The sequence below is a fragment of the Procambarus clarkii genome, chromosome 83 (assembly GCF_040958095.1).
Source record: "Procambarus clarkii isolate CNS0578487 chromosome 83, FALCON_Pclarkii_2.0, whole genome shotgun sequence".
Classification (NCBI taxonomy): Eukaryota; Metazoa; Arthropoda; class Malacostraca; order Decapoda; family Cambaridae; genus Procambarus; species Procambarus clarkii.
The window spans coordinates 8,822,843-8,846,819 of NC_091232.1; the positions used below are offsets into that span (position 1 = coordinate 8,822,843).

Here is a 23,977-nt window from a genome sequence, read left to right on the forward strand (position 1 = left end):
ATGCCATTACCCTCCATCTAATTCCTCATGTTGCACGTAAAGGAGCCTTTAAAGCTACCCTTATCCGAGACAGAAAACGAAAAATGCCTTTTCACCAACAGGGGTATGAACCCCATGGAACCGCCTACCCGCTGTTGCCGTAAATGAAAAAAAAATAACTTAAATTTGAATAAAATCCATCTGGAAAAAATCATCAGGGCAAATAATTTGGTGGGGGGGGGGTCCTTGACAAGCCGCAGGCTTCCTGTCCTCGTCGAGGCCACTCGTCTGTGTATAGGCCCCATGCTAACTTTCACGTCCCCTCATTTTTCCTGAAAATTTCCTCTAACTAGATTTTTTTTATATAAAAATCAGACTTCAAAGAAACTAGGGCAGACAGAAAACCTATCATATTCTTTACCATCTACAGTCCACTGCTCTATCAACAGAGCTATCGAAAGGGTTCACTTACCCCTCACACCTCCATAATAAAGTGTCAATATATACAAAATGTATTAAAAATGATCTACTACTGTACATTTTAACCAAATATCTTCAGTTTGCCAACTGTAGGTAGTAAATGTGCATAACTAACTTTTCCACCACTGCTCACTGGATGGGGAGGTGGTGTGCAGGATAAGCAAATCAAATTATGAAACTATTTCACTGCATATATAAGCTACTTAGCTTTAAAATTGCTTTTCGTCACTTCTTGAACCCATTATTGACATACTGTAATATAAATTAACAGGCTCAGGTACACACCAATGTGATGCTATGCTATTCTGTTCAAGAGGGATTATATATTATAGATCAAGTCAAGCCTTAAGTTCATACAATATCACTATCTTACAAGATGGTAAGTCATATCTGGAATCAAAGAAAAATATGGGATATGTGGCAAGTAATTGTAGGTAATCTCCTATCAATAAGCATTTCAATTGTCAACTCTTACAGTTAAAAAAAAAAAAAAATTCTCAATCTTTAATATTTAATGCCAATTTTATTTCTTGGGCGATTATATATTTCAATGTCCAGCCTTTAACTTGTTACAATCTGTGTGATATCTGGTGGACTTGTACCTCATCAACAGGTTGAGCTTAGTTAACAGTTCTTATGGTTGTTTTTGTCATTCATCTGACTTTTTCCCCCCCTTTTTCCTTTTACTTTATTGTAAGTATTTTTGTATAAACTTAGTGCATGCTGACCTTTGTGAAATTATTTATTCCATGATGCTTCAATGTTGGGCTCTTCTATTACCTCCATTCACAAGATTATTTTTTGTTCATCTTTCACTCCTAGTCTTTTCCAAAGTAGTCATCTGGTTCTTTATTTGGGTTTGTTCTATGAATTGTATTCCATCTCTGGATATAATGGTTACATGTTCAGTATCGGGTGGTCTACTGTCTTCCCTGTATTTGGTGGACCATACCCCTCTCCTGTTGCTAGCACAAGATTATAGGTACTGCTACTGTTTGAGATTTGTCTCATGTTGCAAGAATAAAGGAAGTCCTATACTAGGTCAAGAAATTGCTTTTCCCCTATTTGTGGATTTACCTAATCCATTGTTTTGCGGTTAAAATCGCCTATTATAAAAGCTTGTGCAAGCTTTTGCCTTTGTCACTTGATGCAAGTCTATGACTTCATCTACTGTTATATATACTCCCATATATATATATTTTTTTTGGGGGGGGGCTATGAATTTGCACAATACTGTATATATACACATGTTTGCAACAACATGAAGTTTGTGAAGCATGATTTGACAAAAGTGAGTTGTGATGTTTTTAAGAGGATTGTGCACTGTAAGATAAACAAATTCTTTCCTTAGTATTGTAGCCTGTCTACAAACTCTTAGTGGGCCCTGTTTTCTAAGATTCAGACCAGAGCCTAAAAGCCTCTTTAGAAGAATCAGACAGATGGGCACCGAGAAATAAAATGAACAGCAATATTTATTCTCAAAAAGGCTATAGCAACATGCAGGCAAGTAAAAATGCAGTGACTTAGATGTAGGACACCTATCGAATGAGGGTTAACACTGGCATTTCCTAGAATAGTATAGAGTTGAATGCTATATAAGCTTAGTTTGTTGCCGAATTATAGGCTTATCAAACTAACAAGAGTTAAGATTACTACAGTAGTTTACAGACCAATTGGCCAATATACATTAGGCCTCAACATTTTAGAGGCAAACTAAATTGTGTATTGTATACACACTGAGAAGTGGGGTAAAACTCTCTGGAAATGTCAACCACATGTGCCGACAGAGAAAACAGGGCAAGGTGAAGGTAATGGAGAAAATCGGTTTATATTTTTGTGTGGAAATAATTATAGCAGATGAAATGCCGACTTTTCCCTTTATTTTATTCAATGGGATTTTTTATTGACTACATTCTATACACAATCTTATGTTTTCTCCATTGATTAGAAGTGACACGATTCAAGTTTATGAGGTATTAATGCTGGTTTAATATGTAACAAACTTTGATGGTGCTACCAAGCTGGCTTGCTCATGTTCATAAATTTTTACATAAAAGTTTCTATACATTCCACACATACTCCATCACAGTTACTCTGGCTTTACCTTACCTCATAATGTAAAGTAATAAGGAAAAAACACTAAGCCATACTGTGCAAATCCCTGCTCTGATGCTTCTGCTGCCATTAGTTATACTACTGACAAGTTGGTTTATTGTGCGGTATGTCTTGTTCACAACCCTTTAAGGACAGTAATAAAAAATTCAAATTTCAGAGTATTTATTATTTCACTTATATTATTAATAATCCTCGTCATGAAAGTGAGAGCTTAGTTATTTCAATTATAATAATAATCCTAGTTATGGAAGTGACAGTTCAGTTATTTCAATTATAATAATAATCCTTGTTACCAAATCAAAGTGACAATTCAGTTTTGAATCAAATTACTGTATGTTAAAGGGTATCTTAGCAATAACCTCAATAAAATTTCTGGCCATGGTGCAAGTCAATATATTGGTCAATTAATGCATTCACCATGTCTGGATTGTCCTGCTGCACCCAATGACTGGCTCCCTCTACAAACTTTACATCGCAAGATTCACACTCTTCTGCCGACCTGCAAATCATATTAAAAATATAATTATGGCATAAACTCTCCTATCTCAATCAGCAATGCAAAATTAAATAAAAATTATGCTACATGTGACAAAACTTAAAGCCTGCCAAGGGCAGATTCCCTCATCCTATTGCTGGATGATGAACATTATAAAATTCCATCTATTGAATGATGAAGTGTTTACGCTTTCTTGCCACTGCATATCTTCAAGTTACTTAATGACTTCCATAAATCCCTTAAACAAATTAATTTATTCTCTATTTTTTATCAATGGAAAAAGACAAAAAATTCAAAGCTAACTTATTCCATTCCACTGCTCCATAATGTATGGTCATTACCATGAATTAGGAAGTATGATGCATTGCATCAATGCCACAGGAAGTTTACAACTATGCAGGGTCAAGGTTCTATAGTTACTGGAGAAAACAAATCCAGCCAGGAATAATGTATGTACCTTTCCATGACTAGTAATCTCTCTCCAGACTGTACTCTCAAGACTACATTAACACCTAGATATAACAGCCAAGGTGGTGAGGAATGAAGAGAAAAATAATTTAAAACATTTAAATCTATAGTATTAAAAATCAATTACTAGGTACATAGACTTTTTCCAATCTCATACCCCTTTGAACATTTAAGAGATTTTTTACTCCAGGTGCTGATGCAGTAAGGGATGAGGGTTCTTTCTCCTCCTGTGTAACCAAAGAAGTTAAGGTTCAAGTGGAGGGGAAGTTCTGAGAAATTGATTTTCACTTGGAGAGACTGTAGGGAATGTTTGAGCCAATATGAGGACCAATTTTCTCAATTCCTCAAGATGTTGCCCACCAAGGTCCTTTTGAGAAGACAAATTGTGTCTTCCCAGCTTACTTCCGAGGGAAGTGCATCTTTGACCTGTGGGCGAGGAACTTCCGAGGCGAGGATGTCCTCACAACCTCCCTCATTTACTCACTGCACTTTACTTTCCTTCCTTCATATTTCCCCTATCCTGACATTAAAACCGAGTGGTAGACACCAAAGTAGGGTTATACTAGGAGTAATACTGTGCAGTGTACTGTATTTTTCTGTAACTTCAAAAACAACTCTTAAATAAAAAAAAACTGCACTACATGGGTTTCCAATTAAAAATATCAATGCAGAGCAAGGGTTAACTTTTTCAGATGCTAACCCCTTTTCTTTATCACCTCTTTGTCTGTACATCAATTTGGTTCCAATCTGTGCTTACCTCTTGGAAGCTATGAGAAGTTAGATTAGCCCTTTATGGAAATGCCTCCTAGCCTTTTATTGATTTATACATCATGATTTAGCCATGATTTACATCATTAACTGATAATTCATTGCATCAAGGGGGGGAGGGGGATAGGCAGCTAATGTATGTATACATAGGAGGCTTATATCAAGGTCAAACTACTGACCCTCCACAGGATGCAACCCCACAGCAAGCAAACTTCTGGGTATCTATTTATTGTTAGGTGAATAGGGCCATTAGATATAAAATGCACCCATTTCTGTCCTGCCCAGGATTCGAACCCAGATTTTCCAATTGCGAGTCGTGAATGAACCTAACTACTACTGGGATCCTGGTGTTGGTCTTTGTCCACTGTCATCCAATGGCTAACATGTCTGTTTTATTCACCTTTATATCAAGTACCTCTTATTCTCCCATTTATTATAACAAGCTCTCAGAGTTCTGCTTATTTGCACTTTTATCATTCTTCTATGTATACCTAATTTAGATTGTGTCAAGAACCCAACCTCAGTATAAAATGACTCTCCCCCAATACAGTATACATTTTTTAAGTCGCCTAACACAAAAGACAAATACTTACTTTAATCAAAACTTCATACAAACTCACTCTAACAACTTTCATCTCTTTATGGTCATGCTCCCCACTAGTAGAGGCACAAGCACACTACAGTATGCTACTTCACCAGTACAGTATATAAAATTCTACTTTATAAATCATGGGCCAATAATAACAAAAAATAAAATGCCCTTAAAAAGAAATTGACACTTACAGTTTAGGTATGGATTTGCTCAGAGCTAGGTCTTCAGTGCCCCAGATGATGAGTGTCGGCACTTTAATCTTTGGGTACACCTGATGAAGCTCACCAAATTTGATGTTACGGTAGTAGTTGATGGGAGGGGTGAGGGCTCCTATTGGAGAATTAATAGTGTTCTCAGATCTATAAAACATTGCTACTTTAAAGCTTTAAAGAATAACTAAGTATTCTCTTTCCTTTACTAATTATTTTTCTTTTTAAGGATACAACCTTAAGAAAATGGTTTAAAAATAGATAATTAAAGATCGATCATTTCAAGTGTAGAAAAAACTGCTTTTTTAATTTCATAAATGTTACAAACCCTGTCAAGAAGTAAAAATTTTCATGTCAAACTACACATTAAAACACTAAATATTTAAATTGCTCAATATTTCCAAAGACATACAGAAGGAACAATGAAGTCTACTGGTAATCCCTCTGAGGACATCAAAAGTCTTTCATCACCTGCCCTGCAGCCTCCAGTGTAACTTTGTTGGTTGAATGCATGACATATCTGCCTTCATTACAAATGCTTCCCTTATGATCTGCTTATGGACACAGTTGAGCAGCAGCCACAAATCAGGTGTACCTTTGTACAAGGCAGACACTAGTTTCTGTTGTGTGTCAATCGTGTAGATGTGGTACATTTTTGTTGAAGAACCAAATTAACTCATAATTATCATGCATGGTTTTTATCCCAAAGATTCCAAACTAATTATGAAAACCAATATGAAGATGATAATTTGAGCATGTAAAGTTGTAAAGTATGAATGGCAATATTTATGGCATGTGCCACCAGGTCATGGCACAAAGCTGACGAGGGCATGGGATGAAATACAAAGTTAAAATACTGTAATTATATCATATTTAGAGCTGATATTTTGACTATAGTTTTGTAAGGTATTTAACAAGAGAGAAACAAGGCAATTTGTAAGAATAGGTTTGTCTAAACAGACTAAATTTTAACTTCAATTATTGTAATAAAGTTGCAGTGAGATCTGACCTTTCTGTGAATAGTAGTATTTGTAAGCTTCAATGACATCATCAGGAAAGGCCTCCACATTATTATTGTTTCCACGGAACATCTTCTCTAATACCTTCAGGTCTTGTGCCCTTATCACCAACTCTGGAACCAGAGGTGTTTGAAAAAAGAAGACATACCTGCCGACCAGTAATGAGAGCTTAGAACATAGCAATAATGTACAGTACAATACTGGTCAAAAGTGCGAGTCGTATTGCTCTTGCCCCTCCAACGCAACAAAAACACAAGGAAATTTATATGTAAATAATGTATTATAATTACCTTTTATTATATGGTTGGGTGGCCTTTTCTATTCTTCATGACTTGGAGACATGAAAGAGCCATGGTGTTCAGGTGGAATTTTTGCCCAGGACTGACAGATGGCCTTCTTGAACTTGGATTTGGAGCCAATGTCTTTTCCCCTGCACATCCTCCTTTACCACGTGCCAGAGGTTCTCAATTGCGTTGATATCCGGGGTGTTACCTGGGCAATCCATTATTAAGGGTACCATGCAATTAAGCCACATGGTGACAGATTTAGTGGTGTGAGCAGGAACACCATCCTAATTAAACATTGGCATGTGCAAGCTCGAAAAAATCCAGAAAATATACACAAAGTAGCTCCAGGTAAACAGCTTGATTTACTCAGCTTTAAGAAGCACAGCAAGCTTGCCAAAACCCCTGCCTGAGAAAAAACCACACCATAAGAAAACAAAATGACGATGTCTGCATGGTTCCCTTCATTAAGGATTAGCCAGGTAACTTAGCACTTTTGCTACCCCGATGTCTCCTAGCAGTGAAGAAGAGAAAAGGCTATCAAGTATTAAAAAGGTAATTATAATACATTATTTACTATAAATTTCCTTGTGAATTGTTTGTTGCACAGGAGGGGCGAGATCAGGATGGCACATACTTTTCTTGACTACTACTGTACCTTCAGGCAATTAGCATGTACATCCCATACAAGCCACATATCCTGCCACATGACCGGAACATGCATGCTGCCAGCCAGCACCACACAAGCAACACATGCACACTGCCAGCCAGCGCCACACGCAGCCAGCCAGCGCCACACATGCAGCACGCTGCCAGACGGCGCCACACACGCAGCATGCTGCCAGCCGGCGCCACACGAGCAGCACGCTGCCAGCCAGCACCACACGAGCAGCACGCTGCCAGCCAGCACCACACAAGCAGCACGCTGCCAGCCAGCACCACACAAGCAGCACGCTGCCAACGAGCACCACACAAGCAGCACGCTGCCAACCGACACCACACGCAACACATGCACACTGCCAGTCAGCACTACTCGGCCCCTGTCATTCAACCAGCACACAAGCAGCCAGCCAGTGCCACTAGACCAGTACTACTCACCAAGACATAAAAATCTGCTTGAATGACTGCCTCAAGCACTTGGTGAAGGCAGTAGGGTGGGGTCCATTGAGGGATATGTGGGAAGAAAACAATTCCGGGTAGAGGGAGACTAGTCGCCACGCCAGAACTGCTCCCCAGTCATGGGCAACCAACGTACATTTATCTTTGCCTGTGTATAAATAATTCTATATATATTTCAATATATTTAAAGTATATCATCTGTGGATGATATCTCTATTTATATAAATATATTTATATATCTGTGGATGATATAAATAAGGTAAGAATGGCAAGGCAAGGGGAACTACATATTCCTGGACTCCCTGGAGACTGACACTGTGCCCAACAGGTAGCCACTTTACAATCATACTGGGTTATCTGGAAGGATATTCTTTGGAATTTGATACAGTACTTAGAAGGCAGTCTTAGATTATGTTAATGCCACAATGGAGCAATGAAGACAGCTGTGACATGATCATAACATACAGGATGGTCAGAAATATTAAGTGTATAAAACAAGCCATGAATTATAATTAAATGACCCATGGGGGGGTTAGGAAGGCATTGCATTAATTGATTACTGTAATTATAAAGACGTGGGGGGTCCAGTAGGATTTTATTTCCACAAACATTTTGGTAAATATAAAATGAGTATGGCTGCAGAAAGAACTAACCTAAAGCAATGACAAAGTGGCGGAGGTCCTGAACCAGGAGGTCCGTATTGTACTGTGAGGTTTTTGAGGGCTTGTCCGAGTTTCCATAGCCACGCATGTCCACAGCCACCACCCTGCAGCACCAGAGTATCAAACTATCATGCTGTTTCTGGTGCTCTAGATCTGACATGAACTTTTATTGAAAAATACATCAATGATTGTGGTGAATTTGGAATGAAGCCTGGAAAAGTGCCACTACTGTACGATTGTGTCATTACTGTATACAAAAATGAGGCACACAAAGTACTGGACTTATCAATTATTTGTTATAGGCAAAATGAATTGATAATAGCAATTAGAAATACATAAATTAAGCCCTAAAGTAATAAAAAGTTAATTTAGATGCGAATGATTGGATAACTTGGATAATATAGCGTTATGGACCAAGCATTGCAACATGGAAGTCATTCAGTAGTTTCATACTGAAAAAGTAGCAATAGTATTATATTTGAGATATCTATTTGATAGGGGGCCCAAGTAAGAAACACCAAGATGTACTGTACATGATCTTTAAGAATCTGGAGAAGACCTACGAAAAGTAAAGAGGACTGTGGAAGGCCGAGCATGGATGAAATTGAAGAAATATTGATAAATACAGCTAAGCTTCCAGGAAGAAAAGAAAATTTCACATTAGTTGTTGCATGGCAACAACTAATATTCCATTTTGTGACTATTTAGGAGTTAACGTGTGATTTAATTTTTTGTGGTAATGTAATACTATTACAATACTATTGTAATGGTAATACTATTGTATATACTGTATGTACAGTATACAGATAGATGAGGTCAGGAAACAACATTAGACAGATGTAAAAACTGTAATTTGACTGGAATAAATATAATTAGTGTTTTAATCTTAATTTCTACATTACATTATTTACAAATAAACAAATTTGCACCACTTCAACCAACATTGTACTAAATCTTGCTCATATCTTTTCCCAGCTGCACTGTATATAAAGAGTTCATAAGTACTAAAGATTTCTTCTGAAATCTTAATCATGAAACCATGACAAGAGGAATTTTTGTTAATACTACAGTATATAACCTTTATCGGTTTCTGGTAAGTCATTCTATAATTTAGAGCAGATTTACTCGCAGAGGTTTTCCATCATGATAATCATGTCCAGATTAAGTTTTCTTGGATGTATCCAAGGACCACAATCTCTCTAATGGGCTTGAAGGGGACAGGAAGTTAGCAGCTTGTCAAGGTTCTCTCTCCCCCCCCCTTCCATGCTTGGAAAGAGGAAAGAGACTAGTACTGTATACATAAAGCAAGTCAATGGGACTTCTAGAGCTCTTAAATTCATTTTAATTTCTTCAAAACAAAACAGATGCTCTATTTGCACTAATTCATATATCCAATTTTAAGCATCTGCTAGAAGTTTTACCTTATGTTTCTCAGACAAATAAATTAAACCAAAATTACCAAAAATTTGAAAATTAAGATCTGAAAGATTACGTTGTGTGATCCGATGATCTGGATTTCACCTTTTTTTATACCGAAATCTGAATTTCAAAGGAGAATTTAACAATTTGATGCATTGTTTAAAGGTATTAGTTATATAGAGGTCTGGAATTTTTGGGAGAACTGTCTGTATGTATGTATGCGTGTGTATGTATATGTATGTATATATATATATATATTATATATACATATATATAAGTGTGTGTTAGCTCATCTGCTGATTTGTGTTTAGTACTCAAGTCTTTTATCCACAAGAGAAAATGGATCAAAATTTTAATAAACTGTCTGTCCAAAGATATTCTAAATTGTTTAATGTTCCCTTGGCTTTCCTGTATATGGGGTGACCATTTCTATGATTTCATCATCATTCAGGTTATACAATGCAGTATAACTGCTATTTAACTTACCAAAAGTTCTTGGAGAAGTGTTTAAGTTGATGTCGCCATGAGAACCAACATTCAGGGAAGCCATGAACAAAGAGGATGAGTGGATTTTGTGGGTCACCAGCCTCAACATAGTGCAGTTTTATACCCTGCTCCTGAAACACAATGTATAGTGGTGACAAAAACTCTGAATACTGTTGATGTATCAAATATAGTTATGATCCCAAGAGCCCCTAACAAATGAGTTTTAGTATAATTTGTTTTTTATAGGTACCATTCCCATCTTTTGGAGTAGAAGCAGAAAGGTTGCATTGTCAGGTAATAAGTCAAAGAAGATAACTACAACAATCTCTAAGCTTATCATGCACCCCATACTCATCCATTGCACCCCATACTCATCCATTGGGCAACAATTTACAGTATACATTCAAGTGAATGCACGACCTACAGTTAACATCTACTTACAGTGACAAATTTTTGTAAAAGCCTATTGTAATCATAAATTTAACTTGAAGTTTTATATGTGTATGTTCCAGTTTTATATAGAATTTATGGTAGAAGATAATGCAAAGGTGTGTGTTATATACTGTACCATAAAGTCCATGGATGCTGTGTGTATGCCTACATGCTTGCTGGAATGTGCAAATGATCTACCTGCATGCACGCTCCTATGTACTCACCTAGTAGTGCGAGCGGGGGCTGAGCTCTGACTCTTTGGTCAAACCTATACATACATGCATGCATAAATGTTTCATTTTTATGCCATTGCCTACAAATGTGATGTATATACCTTGAATGCCATGTAAGCATTTGTGACATACCTTTAGGTTCATGTAAGTATGTGTACCCCACTGAGGGTCATTGAGGATGGATGGTGGAGTCGGGCGAGCTTTTACCTGGAAAAACTGCTTGCCCACCGTGATTCTGCGCCAAAACAATCCCACAACCACCACTGTTGATATAGCCAGTGACACCATCTGCACCACCACACCAATCAAAAACTGAAATCCAAGAAATGTATTGTTATACAATACTTACGAAGGCAATTATTAAAGAAAATATCTTTCATAACTATGATCATCTAAATAGGTACTTCTGTTCTAATATACTGTATATCACATATAAAAATTGTTCAAAATATAAAGCATACTAACTGGGGGATTAAATGAGTAACCTACAATGTGAGAAGTTCCCCAAGCACAGGACAGAGAGGGTAGTGCAGCAAGCACAGCAGGTCAAGAGAAATATTATAGTACACACAAGGGGGAAGAGGGGGTGGGAAGGGCTTCACAAGTGCTTATGATACCCATCCCATTCTCATAAGTGTACATGGAGAGCGTGTGGGGCCACAAATGCACATGGGAGAGGTGGGATGAAAGGAGGGAGATGCCACAAGTACACACAGGTAAATTTATAAAATCAAAATATTTAGCCACCCAAATACATACTACTACTGTATACCAAAGTTCAAAAGGTATATTGAAACAAAATAGGTGCCACAACCAAAGCATCAAGGTCTCTCGACCAGAGATCCTATGTATACAGTGTTATAGCTAGCTATTATAGCTATATAGGAACTCGCCATAATAAATTGCAACAAATATTACAAGACGAGATGTGAGGCTTCCCTTTCCCAGTAAATTAACACTTGCACTCTCCAATCCTTAGTTATTATACTCTTGTTTTCTCATATTTGGTTCCCTCTGAGTAAACATGACCTTATGCATATATATGTACACTAGTTTCATTAATAAATTATGCATCTAGTGATATCCATTCTGTGAGTGGCAGTGGAACAGGTCACAGATTGAGGAAAGGTATCTACACTTTCATAAGGAATTACTGTTATTATACACCATACCTATAATATGATAATGCATCAGTTTCTCAAAACCCATTTCCATCACTGCACGAGAAGCAAGTCTAGTCTGAATTTACCTGAGGGCCACTAACACTCTAGCGGCCTCGACAAGGACAGGAAGCTGGCATCTTGTCAAAGGTTCTCCCCCATTTGCTCTGATTTTTTTCCCAACTGGATTTTAAAATTTAAGTGTTTTAGCATTTATGCCTTTAGCAGGTAGGCAGTTCCAGGTGTTTATAACCGTGTGGGTTAAAAAGCATCTAGTTTCTGTCTTACATTGTGGCTTGTTGAGCTTGAAATCGTTGCTCCTTTGTATTATATCTGACCTTTTGAAGAAATTGTCTGGATCATCCTCCAACTTCAGTACTGTATTTTAAAAGTTACAATAAGATCCGCACTGTCATGCCTGGTTTGCGGTTTTGTTAATCCTGACGCCCTCAACTCAAGTGTTCCTGGTGTGAGTCAACTTAGTTCAGGAATGATTTTTGTCGCCCGGTGTTGTACTTTCTCCAAAGCAGCTACACCTTTCTTAAGGTTTCCATGCTCGCATCCAAGTGAGGCGGTACCAGAGATTTATAGTTAAAATACAAATACAAATCACTACCTTCTTTTCCTTCTACTAGCATGCACTTGCAAACTCTGAGTCAATTATGGGAATAATCTCTACATTTTCGCGAGTCAAAGAAATTGTTACAATGCTCCAAGTATTTCATGTCATTTAGTCTTCAGGGTATTCACCAATATAGTGTTGAAGAGATGCATGCCAATTCTCATATAAGTATTCACCTAAGAAACAAATAGACCCACAGTATATGTTTCTTACAAGTAGTGTATATTATGATATAGCAAAATTACAGTAAGTTAATAACAACTTACCTGCCCCACAGAGCCCATAATTGGTTGTAAAATGAAAACAAATCAGCAGCAGTCTCCCTCGTGAAGCAGTCGTAATGCACTGTTGTCAAGTTCAGCCCCGAGGCCAACCTTTGCCCTGACATGGGTTGCCATATCTCCTTTACTCATATCAGCACATGTACAGCATATTATATTAGTATATATTTTTTACCAGTAAACAATTTTTACTACAGGTAACTACACTCAAGTGACGATTCACAAACCTTTTAAATTTTTTAATTAAATGTAGTTTTAAAAGATGGGGGAACAAGGGGGGGATTTTTATTTGACAGGCCGCCGGCTTCCTGTCTCCGTCGAGGCTATTTATTATTATTATTATTAACAAGCTTAGGTATACACGGAACTGTGCTGTTATACTATTCTATATGAAGGATTACAGAGTGTAGATGAAAAACTATGGCTATAAACTATGGTTACATATAAGTTTGTAACGGACGAGTATGTTACGTTATTTGGTTAGTTAGATACAGAGTTTATTGGTTTTGATATTTATTTAGTAGTCTTGGTTACATCAGTCGGTCTGTTGACAGTGTCGTAGAAATTGAGACGAAGCCTGGAGCAGAGCAGAGAGTTGAGTGAGGCCGGGTGTATGACTAAGGCTGAGTGTATGACTAACCATCCCCATATCACGGGATGTTGTCATACATAGAATCAGGAGAGAATGAAATGCGAGTCTAATCTATTAACTTGCATTACCTTTCTTTGTTTTCACCATTGTTTTATCCATTATAGCATTCTACCATTTATGCTTGTAATTTCCATACAAATGTGATTCTGAAACTTGCTGTGTATTAATTATATTGTTTATAATGGATGTTACAGTATCTATTTTGTTGTCATCAACTTATGCTGACATGTTAGCATAAGTTGGCACTAACGCACTGAACAGTGGAGGAGTAATTTTCTGTTTCCAAATCAGCTATTCAGGCCCTTGAAAACCCAACGTGCAAAATAGATACTAGGACTGTTGCAACTTCCATTATAAACAACATTATTAATACTCAGAGCAAGAGTTTCAGTCTCATTTGTATGGATACCATCTCACATAGGTCTTGTCCAGTATGATGTCATAGGCATGGCAGCTAAAACTGCATATGATAAACCTGAAATCGAGTTGGATATGGACATTCCAATATCTGCTGAAAAGCCACAAAATTTCAGGAAATCAGGGATGACAGAAGAACAGTTACTTACACTCATAGGCCAGAAAGCACGAGTATAAAGAGCTATGACAAGTTTAGAACCAAGAATTATATGTACGGACAGCATTAAACATCCACTAGACAGTGTGACATTGTAATTACCAGAATTAAGCTAGGATATCGATATCTATGGCAGGTGGCTGCAGGTAATGAATTCCCCCAATGGTGACCATTCCAATTGTAAACTATGTGAACAAGAGCTGGGACATACTCTCCAACACTATACCTGTGATGTCCTGTTATTAGTGCAATCGCACTGATTCCCTTGTTATCAGTGATTTCATATCAAACGGTATGAGCTACCTTGAGCTCTGTAGTTACTTCATACACTCACGAATACTGGAAGATATTCTTGTGCTGTGCCCAGATTTTGCTAGTGGAGGCTAATAGATCAACTTCTCATATCATGTTCTCTCCTGATTCCACGTATGACTAACATCCTGTGAGATGGGGATATTAGATGATCTTACAGCTAGTTTTTTATCTACACTGTGTAATCTTTCATATAGAATAGGGTAGCACCACACACACACACACACACACACACACACACACACACACACACACACACACACACACACACACACACACACACACACACACACACACACACACACGCACGCACATATATATATATATATATATATATATATATATATATATATATATATATATATATATATATAAACATATATATATACATATACATACATATACATATACACACACACATATATAGACCCGCATTTCATATATATTAATCACGTGTTTATTTTCGTGATATACACACACACACACACACACACATATATATATATATATATATATATATATATATATATATATATATATATATATATATATATATATATATATATATATATATATATGTGTGTGTGTGTGTGTATATCACGAAAATAAACACGTGATTAATATATATGAAATGCGGGTCTATATATGTGTGTGTGTATATGTATATGTATATGTATATATATATGTTTATATATATATATATATATATATATATATATATATATATATATATATATATATATATATATATATATAATATCTAAGCTTGTTAATTAAAAAAACACTGTTAGCTTATCAAATCTGCCCAATAGTACATGAACTTTTCAACGTGGTGTTAGAGCTAGAATTAAATACTCTCCAACACTATAGGTGATTCTTCTGTTATTAATAACTCCAGACCAAATGGCATGAGATACCTAGAGCTCTATAGCGAACTATGGGGTTCAGCTGTAACCCTTTCAAACGCCGCCCACGGGATGGGTATGGGGTGCATAATAAAGAAAGAAATTGAAATGAAGATGGGAGATGTCAGATAAATTGATAGCGAGTTTTTTTATTTATAATCTGTAATCTTTCTTATAGAATAGAGTAGCAGCACGTTAATGTCTGGGTGTAAGCTAGTGAACAAAAACTTGTGCTGATTGCCACGTTTTATACATTCTTTTAAGATAAAGTTAGTCTCACTATATTTTTGTATTGTATATGTTATATGTTATTAATTTATCTTATTGTTTTTATTCGATAAGCAAGTTAATATTTTATTTACTAGTTATAATTATAATAATATATTAACAATATATTGAAAAGAATGTTCAAGAGCATGTTTCATTCCTACAACTTTATTTATATTTTATAACCTATTTGCTTTAAGGTGAAATTTAAACTAATATATCTTGCTTATCATAACATATATGCAATCAATTTTTGTTAGCTCCTTGTACCCCCTTGCAGGAGGCATATGGTTGCACTTGGACCTCTGCATTCGCATGCTTTGGCGAGTCTCTGGCATCATATTCAATCATACATTGAAACAAATAAATTTAACGTCTCAGTGCCAAACATACCCTAAAAAGCTAATCAGCTTAAAATGTTTAAATACAGTGAATACGTTAAATGATGTCTTTAATTTTTATTTGGGTTTTAATCTATATATTGTAGATTTTTGCAGGTGTTGGGGTGAGGCCGTGAGGGTGACAGAGGAGTGTGTTGTGACGGCAGCCGGCCGGTGTTTACATCAGCCTCGTGGGGAAACCGTCACGTATAACAGCCTGTCATAAGGGCGAGTCCCCAGTGTTTCCTCTAGCACCCAGTCTAAGGTAATACTAACCACTTAACTATCTAGACTGGTAATTAGCAGCCCAATGGCTATAGCAACCTTCTGACAGACTAGAACAGCCAGCTGATGGGTTATAGCAGATTGATGACTGAAGGCTATAACAGCTTGCTGGCTGGCTAAACTATAGCACCCTGTTGCTTAGATATGGCAGCATGGTGATTAATTATATTAACTGAATTTACCTAAGGGTCGCCATATCTGGTAGCTTGGTAATTGGCCATTGTTAACCATTAATTTGGTTATAGAATCCTGTTGACTGGCTATGGCAACCTGGTGACTGGCTAGGCTATGGCAGCCTCGTATCTGTAGCAACTTGATTACAACATCATAGTGGCTATTGTCAGCCCATTATTTTCTTGGGATAACTTCTAGAAAAACATGTAAAACAAAAGTTTTTATGAAAAAATAAGATTCGTGAGTCGACTGCATTTACTTGTCAAGCTATTTCATTGTAAGGTAAAGTAATTGGTCTGCTGTTTTTTTAAATTCACTATTGTAATATAGGAGTTTTTTTCAGATGTCTCGTAAAAAACTGGAAGACCTGTTGTCCATAGAGTCATTAATTCAGAAACAGTGGGATGAGGCAAAAATCTTCGAGGAGGATGCCCCAACAGAAGGAGGATGCAGTGGCAAGGAGACGTTCATGGCAACATTCCCTTACCCTTATATGAATGGCCGCCTCCACTTGGGGCACACATTCTCTCTCAGCAAATGTGAGGTAAATACAGTATCATAGTTTTGTTTTATTTATTACATTTAGCAATAGTATTGGAAGTTACAATTCTCTGTTGGCCAGATACTTGGGTGACCCAATGAGGTGTTGGCTGATGAGTTACTTTTGTTATTGTCTTAAATAGATTAGATAAAGGACACCATGTATGGATAAAAAAACATAGGTCTTGTTCTCAGTTATGCAGTTGGGCTAATAAAACTAAAAAAAAATAAAAGTAAGGTTTGCCATGTGGAATTAATTCTGAGAGAGAATACAACTACTGTATGCCCATAGATGAGCTTTGTGGAAAAAGTAATACAGTAATTGCATGGAGTATGCCAAGTTTTTAAATCTGTCATTTGTACTCTGCCACCAAATGCCTTGGTCAACAGTGGAAAAATTGGGATTACTAAACACAGTGCACTGGATTTGTGATGGTGATAATATTGCTTGACTGAAAAATAACCAAAAATGTGAAAGAATGAAACTTTTTACTACAGGTAAACTTTTATGGTTGCCTGCTCAGCATCAAAATGGAATTGACTCCCAGGTATGCAAACATGCATGAGCTGCAAAAGAAAAAAAAATTGTGAAAAAAAGATAAGATATAAATATACTCGTTCAAAAAATGTAAAGCGCCAATAAGTGAACATCAAATAGGATCTTCCTGTACTAAACTTTAGTACAAATTATCATTACAGAACAAAACGGAGTATCATGCTGTAAACACAGGTCCAGGGGAAACAATCAATATAATCATAGTGTATGTTATGCATGGAGTGTATAAATACAGTACAGTATGAACAGGGAAGGGAAACTAACAGTCTCCAGGTGTGGTCACACAAAGAAATGACAATCTTTTCATCACGGGTAAATATTATTCCAGGATAGGCAGTTCTTCCACTTAAAACTGTGTGATGTCTCACTTAATGAGACTATATTAGGCCATATGAACACCAGTCATACTTGGACAAGACCTCAACGATGCAGATTTAAGAGGATTTTTAGCAAGAGGAAGAAAGTCTTTCTGTAATACTGTACTTTAGACTTCCATTTGAGCTGAACCTTGCTTCCTAGTCATTCTCTAGACTTACTTGGGTGGCACTTTTGCAAACTATGGCTGGAATAAACATCCTGGTCTACCTTGACTACTGGTTCATTTTATCGCTAATATTGGTGTGCTGAGGGCTTCATCATTTAGTCAATTGACCAGAATCCGTGCTCCAGCCGTCACAGCTTTGTGTAGTTGGGCTTGGTTATGAAATACTATACCAGGACTACTTTCATTATTCTTCTAGAGGTCATGATAGGTCCCCTGTAGTCTTGCTACCAGTTCTAAGCAAGAGTGTCCTCCTACATCGGGATCCTGAGACTTCTTGGCAGGCTGAACTTTGCTTCTTTCCTCATCCATTGGTTGAAGATTGCATGGTGACCTTTTCACTTGCCATCAGGAGTCAATTTCTTTGGAGGTTTCTCTTGGTAACTTTTTTTTTTGGCCTCATTAATGCAAAGAACTGTCGTATTTTTCTTCCCAACATAAATAAGTACAAAATATAAATAATTATCTGGATTTGCTTTTTGTTGAAAACCTTTTTTATTCTCATCCTTGAGTTCCTTCTGGAAATATTAATAAATATTTGATAGTGTATGCAGTACAGTATTTTGGTTTCAGTTTGCTGTTGGGTACCAACGCATGAAAGGGAAAAAATGCCTGTTTCCCTTTGGACTCCACTGTACAGGTATGTTTCAAGTGAAACTTGATTTTCATTGTTGATGTCTTGCAACCTTAAACCTACATATTTATACAAGAGTTTAGTGAACTGTTGATTCATAAATTGGATTTTTTTTTTTTTTTTAGTTGTCCCCCCAACACAACCATTTAAACTATTCGTGTATCATCAGGCATGCCAATAAAAGCTAGTGCCGACAAGCTGAAAAGAGAACTTGCTGACTTTGGCTGCCCACCTAGCTTTCCTGAAGACAATGATGATGACAAGCAGGTTACACAGCCTCAGGAGGTAACTCTTAAAGACAAAGCTAAGGGTAAAAAGGTAAGAATTAAGTTATTTTTTTCGATGATTTGGAGAAAAGCCTCTACTAACCATGCCCAATTCAACTCTTACTTGCAGTATTTTATATTATGGTCAACTTGTACTCTAGTCATACTGAATATCCACAGATTTTCAGTCAAGACCTAAGCCTAAATCTAGCCATATTAATAATAATAATAATAATTTATTAGTATTATTATAATTATAATTATTATACTGTATAGTTCTCTAGACAATTTGTTCATTATTATATCTTATACTCTGGTCATATTGTATGTCAGTTTATTGTAGGTATAGTAAGTATATCTAATACCCTTGTCAGCACATTAATGTATTCTGTTTCAAAATTTCATGGGGTAGTGCAAAGAGAAATCAGAAAAAAACACAAAGAAAAATATAATTTTTCATGTGTCCTTCTAACCTCTCCTAACTAGTGTCTAAGTTTTATATATAAAATACCACTTATGTAAAAGATTATTCATGTAATGTATCATTAAATACAGCCAAGCTTATGTTTTAAGTTCATTTATGTTCTTTTTCCAGAGTAAAGTTGCTGCCAAAACTGGAGGCATTAAATACCAGTGGCAGATTATGCAAAGTCTAGGGATTGAAGATGAGGAGATTCAAAAGTTTACTGATGAAGATTACTGGCTGAAGTATTTTCCCCCTCATTGTGTAAAGGATCTGAAAAGAGTAGGACTCCACACAGATTGGAGGAGGTCTTTCATTACAACAGATAGAAACCTCTTTTACGACTCCTTTGTTCGATGGCAGTTCATTCGTCTTAAAGAGAGAGGAAAGATCCAGTTTGGAAAAAGGTAATTCAGTAATACTTTATTTAGTCTTTGCATAGCATGTACAGTAAGAATGAATGTTGTCTTCCCCAACATTAGAGATGTATAGTACTGTATTGGTGTTTGCCTAGTTTTGTATGAATTTAATACTGACCAAGCAGCTTTTAAGTAATATTCCAAAATCTGCTATTCTCATCACCCTAAATTCTCCTTTGAACACAAATTAGTAGCTACTCACTCTGCAAACTGAGTCTCCTTTCATTGATGCAAGGTTTTAATTAATTGCTGAGTTTTCAGTATTGTCACTTTGGAAAGTGTATTGTATTGTATCAATAAAGTGTATTGTCACTTTACAGTATGTACGTGGTATTTTTTTTAAATATTTATTTGTATAAGCTGTGATTATACAATTGTCTAAAAATAAAGAGGAATGTAGCATGTGGAAGAATTATAGAAGCATTAGTTTACTAAATGTAGTGGTCAAAGTATGTAACAAGATAGGTATTAGAAGAGTACAGGAATTTTACTGAGAAATTGAATAGTTATGAACACGGTGGGTTCTGTAATATAAGAGGGTTTGTAGGTCAGATAATTTAATTGAGACAGCTTGTAAAGAAAGCACACTAGAAAGTGTGATTTATAGACTAGGAAAAACCTACGACAAAGTTAATTGAAAACTACTTTCAAGTGTAATAAGCATGTATGTATCCTGAAATGAGAATACTGTACAATATGTTATATAAAATAAGTATGTTCCATGTAACAATTGTACATGTTGTTACTGTTTATTTTGCAGGTATACAATATATTCTCCAAAGGATGGTCAACCATGCATGGATCATGATCGGTCATCGGGAGAAGGTGTAGGTCCACAAGAGTACACGCTTGTCAAGATGAGAGTTCAAGAACTCTCAGGAAAGTTAGCAGCCTTGGCTCCAAAGCCAGTGTTCCTAGTAGCTGCTACTCTGAGACCAGAGACGATGTATGGACAAACCAACTGTTGGCTTGGACCAGACTTGACATACATAGCTGTGGAAACAAATGAGGGCGAAGTTGTTTTGTGTACACGCAGAGCAGCAAGGAATATGGCTTTCCAAGGTATGTTAAGTGTAGAAAATGAGGTGAAGCCAATATTGGAAGTTAAGGGCCTTGAACTAATGGGGACAAAACTTAATGCACCCCTTACCAGTTATAAGACTATCTATACCTTACCCATGCTGACAGTGAAGGAAGAGAAAGGCACAGGAGTTGTAACTTCTGTACCATCTGATGCTCCTGATGATTTTGCAGCACTTGTGGACCTTAAGAATAAACCAGCACTGCGTGAGAAGTATGGCATTACTGAAGAAATGGTAAATGTAGAGCCACTCCCAATTATTGATGTACCAGAGTATGGTTCCCTAAGTGCTCCATCAGTTTGTCAAATGATGGGAATCAAGTCTCAGAATGACCGTGACAAATTGCTTGAAGCAAAGGAAAAAGTTTACCTTCGTGGTTTTTATGACGGTACACTTTTAGTTGGCGAGTTTAAAGGGCAAAAGGTGCAAAATATAAAAAAGGATATACAGGAGATGCTAGTGAAAAAGAAGGAAGCCATGATATATCAAGAGCCTGAGAAGCAGATTATTTCCCGATCAGGGGATGAGTGTGTGGTGGCACTCTGCGATCAATGGTACCTGGACTATGGTGAATCAAAATGGAGAGCCGAAACCCAGAAGAACCTTGATACCCTTGAGACCTATCATGAAGAAGTTCGCCGTAATTTTGAGGCCACTCTTGATTGGTTGAAAGGTCATGCTTGTTCTCGAACTTATGGTCTTGGAACTCGCCTACCTTGGGACGAATCGTGGTTAATAGAATCGCTTTCTGATTCTACAATCTATATGGCTTATTACACTGTCTGTCATATTTTGCATAAAGATGTTTATGGTTTGGTGTATGGCGAGTATGGCATCAGAGCTGAGGAAATGACCCCAGAAGTATGGGACTATGTATTTTACCAAACTAATAATGCACCAGAAACGAGTATCAGGAAGGAAGCTTTAGATAAAATGCGTTGTGAGTTCGGTTACTGGTATCCAGTGGATTTGCGAGCTTCAGGCAAAGATCTGGTACCAAACCATTTAACATATTACTTATACAATCACACTGCAATCTGGCCTACTCAACCTGATAAATGGCCTAAAGGAGTTCGTGCTAATGGTCACCTTCTACTGAATTCTGAAAAAATGTCAAAATCAACCGGCAATTTCATGACCCTTTCTGATGCGCTTGACAACTATGGGGCAGATGGCATGCGCCTTGCACTGGCTAATTCAGGAGACTCTGTAGAGGATGCAAACTTTGAAACTCAATTTGCTGACTCTGGCATACTTCGACTTTGGACATTTGTTGAATTGGCAAAAGAACTTCTGGCAGAGAAAAGTTCCATGCGTACCGGGCCAACTACATCAGTAAATGATAAGATGTTTACATCAGAGATGAATTTAAAAATAAGAGAAACTGAGGACTACTATAAAACGATGATGTTCAAGGAAGCTCTGCGCACTGGATTTTTTGAGTATAGTAATTTGTTTCACCAATATCGGGAACGAGCACAAGTTCAGACTGGTTTACATTGGGATCTTGTACATCGTTACCTCACTACGCAAGTATTGCTGCTGGCTCCCATTTGCCCCCACACATGTGACTACATTTGGCAAAAAATTCTAGGTAACACAAGCTCTATTCTTCATGCAAGTTGGCCAACAGCCGAGGAACCAGATATTGTACTTGTTAAAGCTTCAGAGTATCTTGCAGATGCCTCTCATCGTTTCCGACTACGTCTCAAGGCTCATGCAAGTCCTGGCAAAGCTAAAAAGGGTGAAAATCTTACCCCACCACAACCACCATCACATGGTACCATATGGATTGCAAAGACTTTTCCCAAGTGGCAAAGTATTATTTTAACAACAATGCAAGATTTGTACAAAGCCAACAATAATTGCCTACCAGATAACAAGGAATTATCAAAGTCACTGGGAAGCAACCCATCTCTCAAAAAGTACATGAAGAAAGCTATGCCTTTTGCTCAAGCAGTAAGGGAAAGAATGAACACATTAGGGGAAAATGCCCTTAAAGACACTGTGGACTTTGATGAACGTAGCATTTTGGAAGAGAATATCGACTATCTACGTGGCACTTTAGATCTGGAAGGTCTTCAAATGTGTTGGACAGAGGAATGTGACAATGAACGCACTCAGGAGGAGGTGGTTCCTGGAGAGCCTTACCTGACCCTTTCTACAGCCCCTTCTATTTTCTTATCCTTAATTAATCCTCAACCCCATGTTGGACTTTTTCATTGTCAGCTGCCAATCTACGAGAAAGACACAGTAGCTTCTATGTCGGCTCGTCTGAAGAGACGAGAGCGTTTAGTAAAGCCAACTATGAAAGTAAGTTTTCATCGATACAAAGACCCAATATTTGGACCACGTATAATCCCGAATCTAGCTAATCCTCTTCAAGACACTGAAGAACTGAATGAGGAGATTGTACTAACACTGAAAGATAACAATATACATTTTATATCAAATGGTACTTCAGCATTTGTAGGAACTAGAATTTTGTATATAGTTCAGTAAATATAAAATTAAACAAGTGTTGTTTTCAAAATGCCCACAAATTTGGCCAGGCTTTGACAACAGCCTGCTACTGGGAATGCTATTACAACTACTGTACCAACTATCACCTGACCGTAAGTCAAGAGTTGAAATCTCGGTAGAACTACTGTATTGTATATTAATTATTTCACACATTGTAAACTCAATGGTTTATTTTAATTATTACCAATGACTGATAAATGCTGTGTAGGTTTCAGTGTATACTTGAAAAATGCTTTGGTTGCTGTTCATGGGCCAAACGTATTTAAACACTCCTATTAGTTTTTTGTCCATGAACCTGTTTAGATATTAACAGTTGTATAATTAATATACATGTTCTGTACTGTACCATACATGTCTTAACTAAGTAGAGAATCCCAAAACTAATGGTTGGTTTTCTTTACCTTTCAACATTCATAACAATGTAGTCATCTCAAGGCTTCCAGGATACTTTGCTATAAGCTTAATTGCAAAATTGACAGGAAGACAAAGCTTTGCTCACATCAGCTGCCATCTGCAGTGCCTACTCTGCCCTTTGTGAGAATCTTTTATCAAGTCTCTATAGGTCAAAAAACGACATGGC

The 23,977-nt window shown here is 37.0% G+C and overlaps 2 protein-coding genes across 4 annotated transcripts; one reads left to right on the forward strand and one right to left on the reverse strand.

The window, feature by feature from the left end:
• Positions 1-2,719: 2,719 nt before the first annotated feature.
• Positions 2,720-12,946, reverse strand: LOC123768674 (epoxide hydrolase 4). Its single transcript, XM_045759350.2, has 8 exons — positions 12,810-12,946; positions 10,894-11,073; positions 10,097-10,227; positions 8,183-8,295; positions 7,509-7,677; positions 6,117-6,274; positions 5,090-5,228; positions 2,720-3,073 (listed from the first exon to the last, which is right to left on the reverse strand). The coding sequence occupies exons 1-8, from the start codon at positions 12,825-12,827 to the stop codon at positions 2,935-2,937; spliced, it is 1,047 nt and encodes a 348-aa protein (XP_045615306.1). The 5' UTR covers positions 12,828-12,946; the 3' UTR covers positions 2,720-2,934.
• A 3,064-nt stretch (positions 12,947-16,010) lies between these two features.
• LeuRS (Leucyl-tRNA synthetase) lies at positions 16,011-23,781 on the forward strand. 3 transcript variants are annotated; one of them, XM_045759348.2, is made up of 6 exons: positions 16,011-16,179; positions 16,717-16,917; positions 18,584-18,650; positions 18,814-18,962; positions 19,506-19,780; positions 20,553-23,781. In XM_045759348.2, exons 2-6 carry the CDS (start codon positions 16,717-16,719, stop codon positions 23,374-23,376), a joined length of 3,516 nt encoding a protein of 1,171 aa, XP_045615304.1. In that variant the 5' UTR covers positions 16,011-16,179; the 3' UTR covers positions 23,377-23,781. The 3 variants fall into 3 exon arrangements, with proteins under 3 accessions (XP_045615304.1, XP_069172463.1, XP_069172464.1); XM_069316362.1 differs by lacking the exon at positions 16,011-16,179 and adding an exon at positions 16,242-16,354; XM_069316363.1 differs by lacking the exon at positions 16,011-16,179 and adding an exon at positions 16,487-16,613.
• The last annotated feature ends 196 nt before the right edge of the window (positions 23,782-23,977 follow it).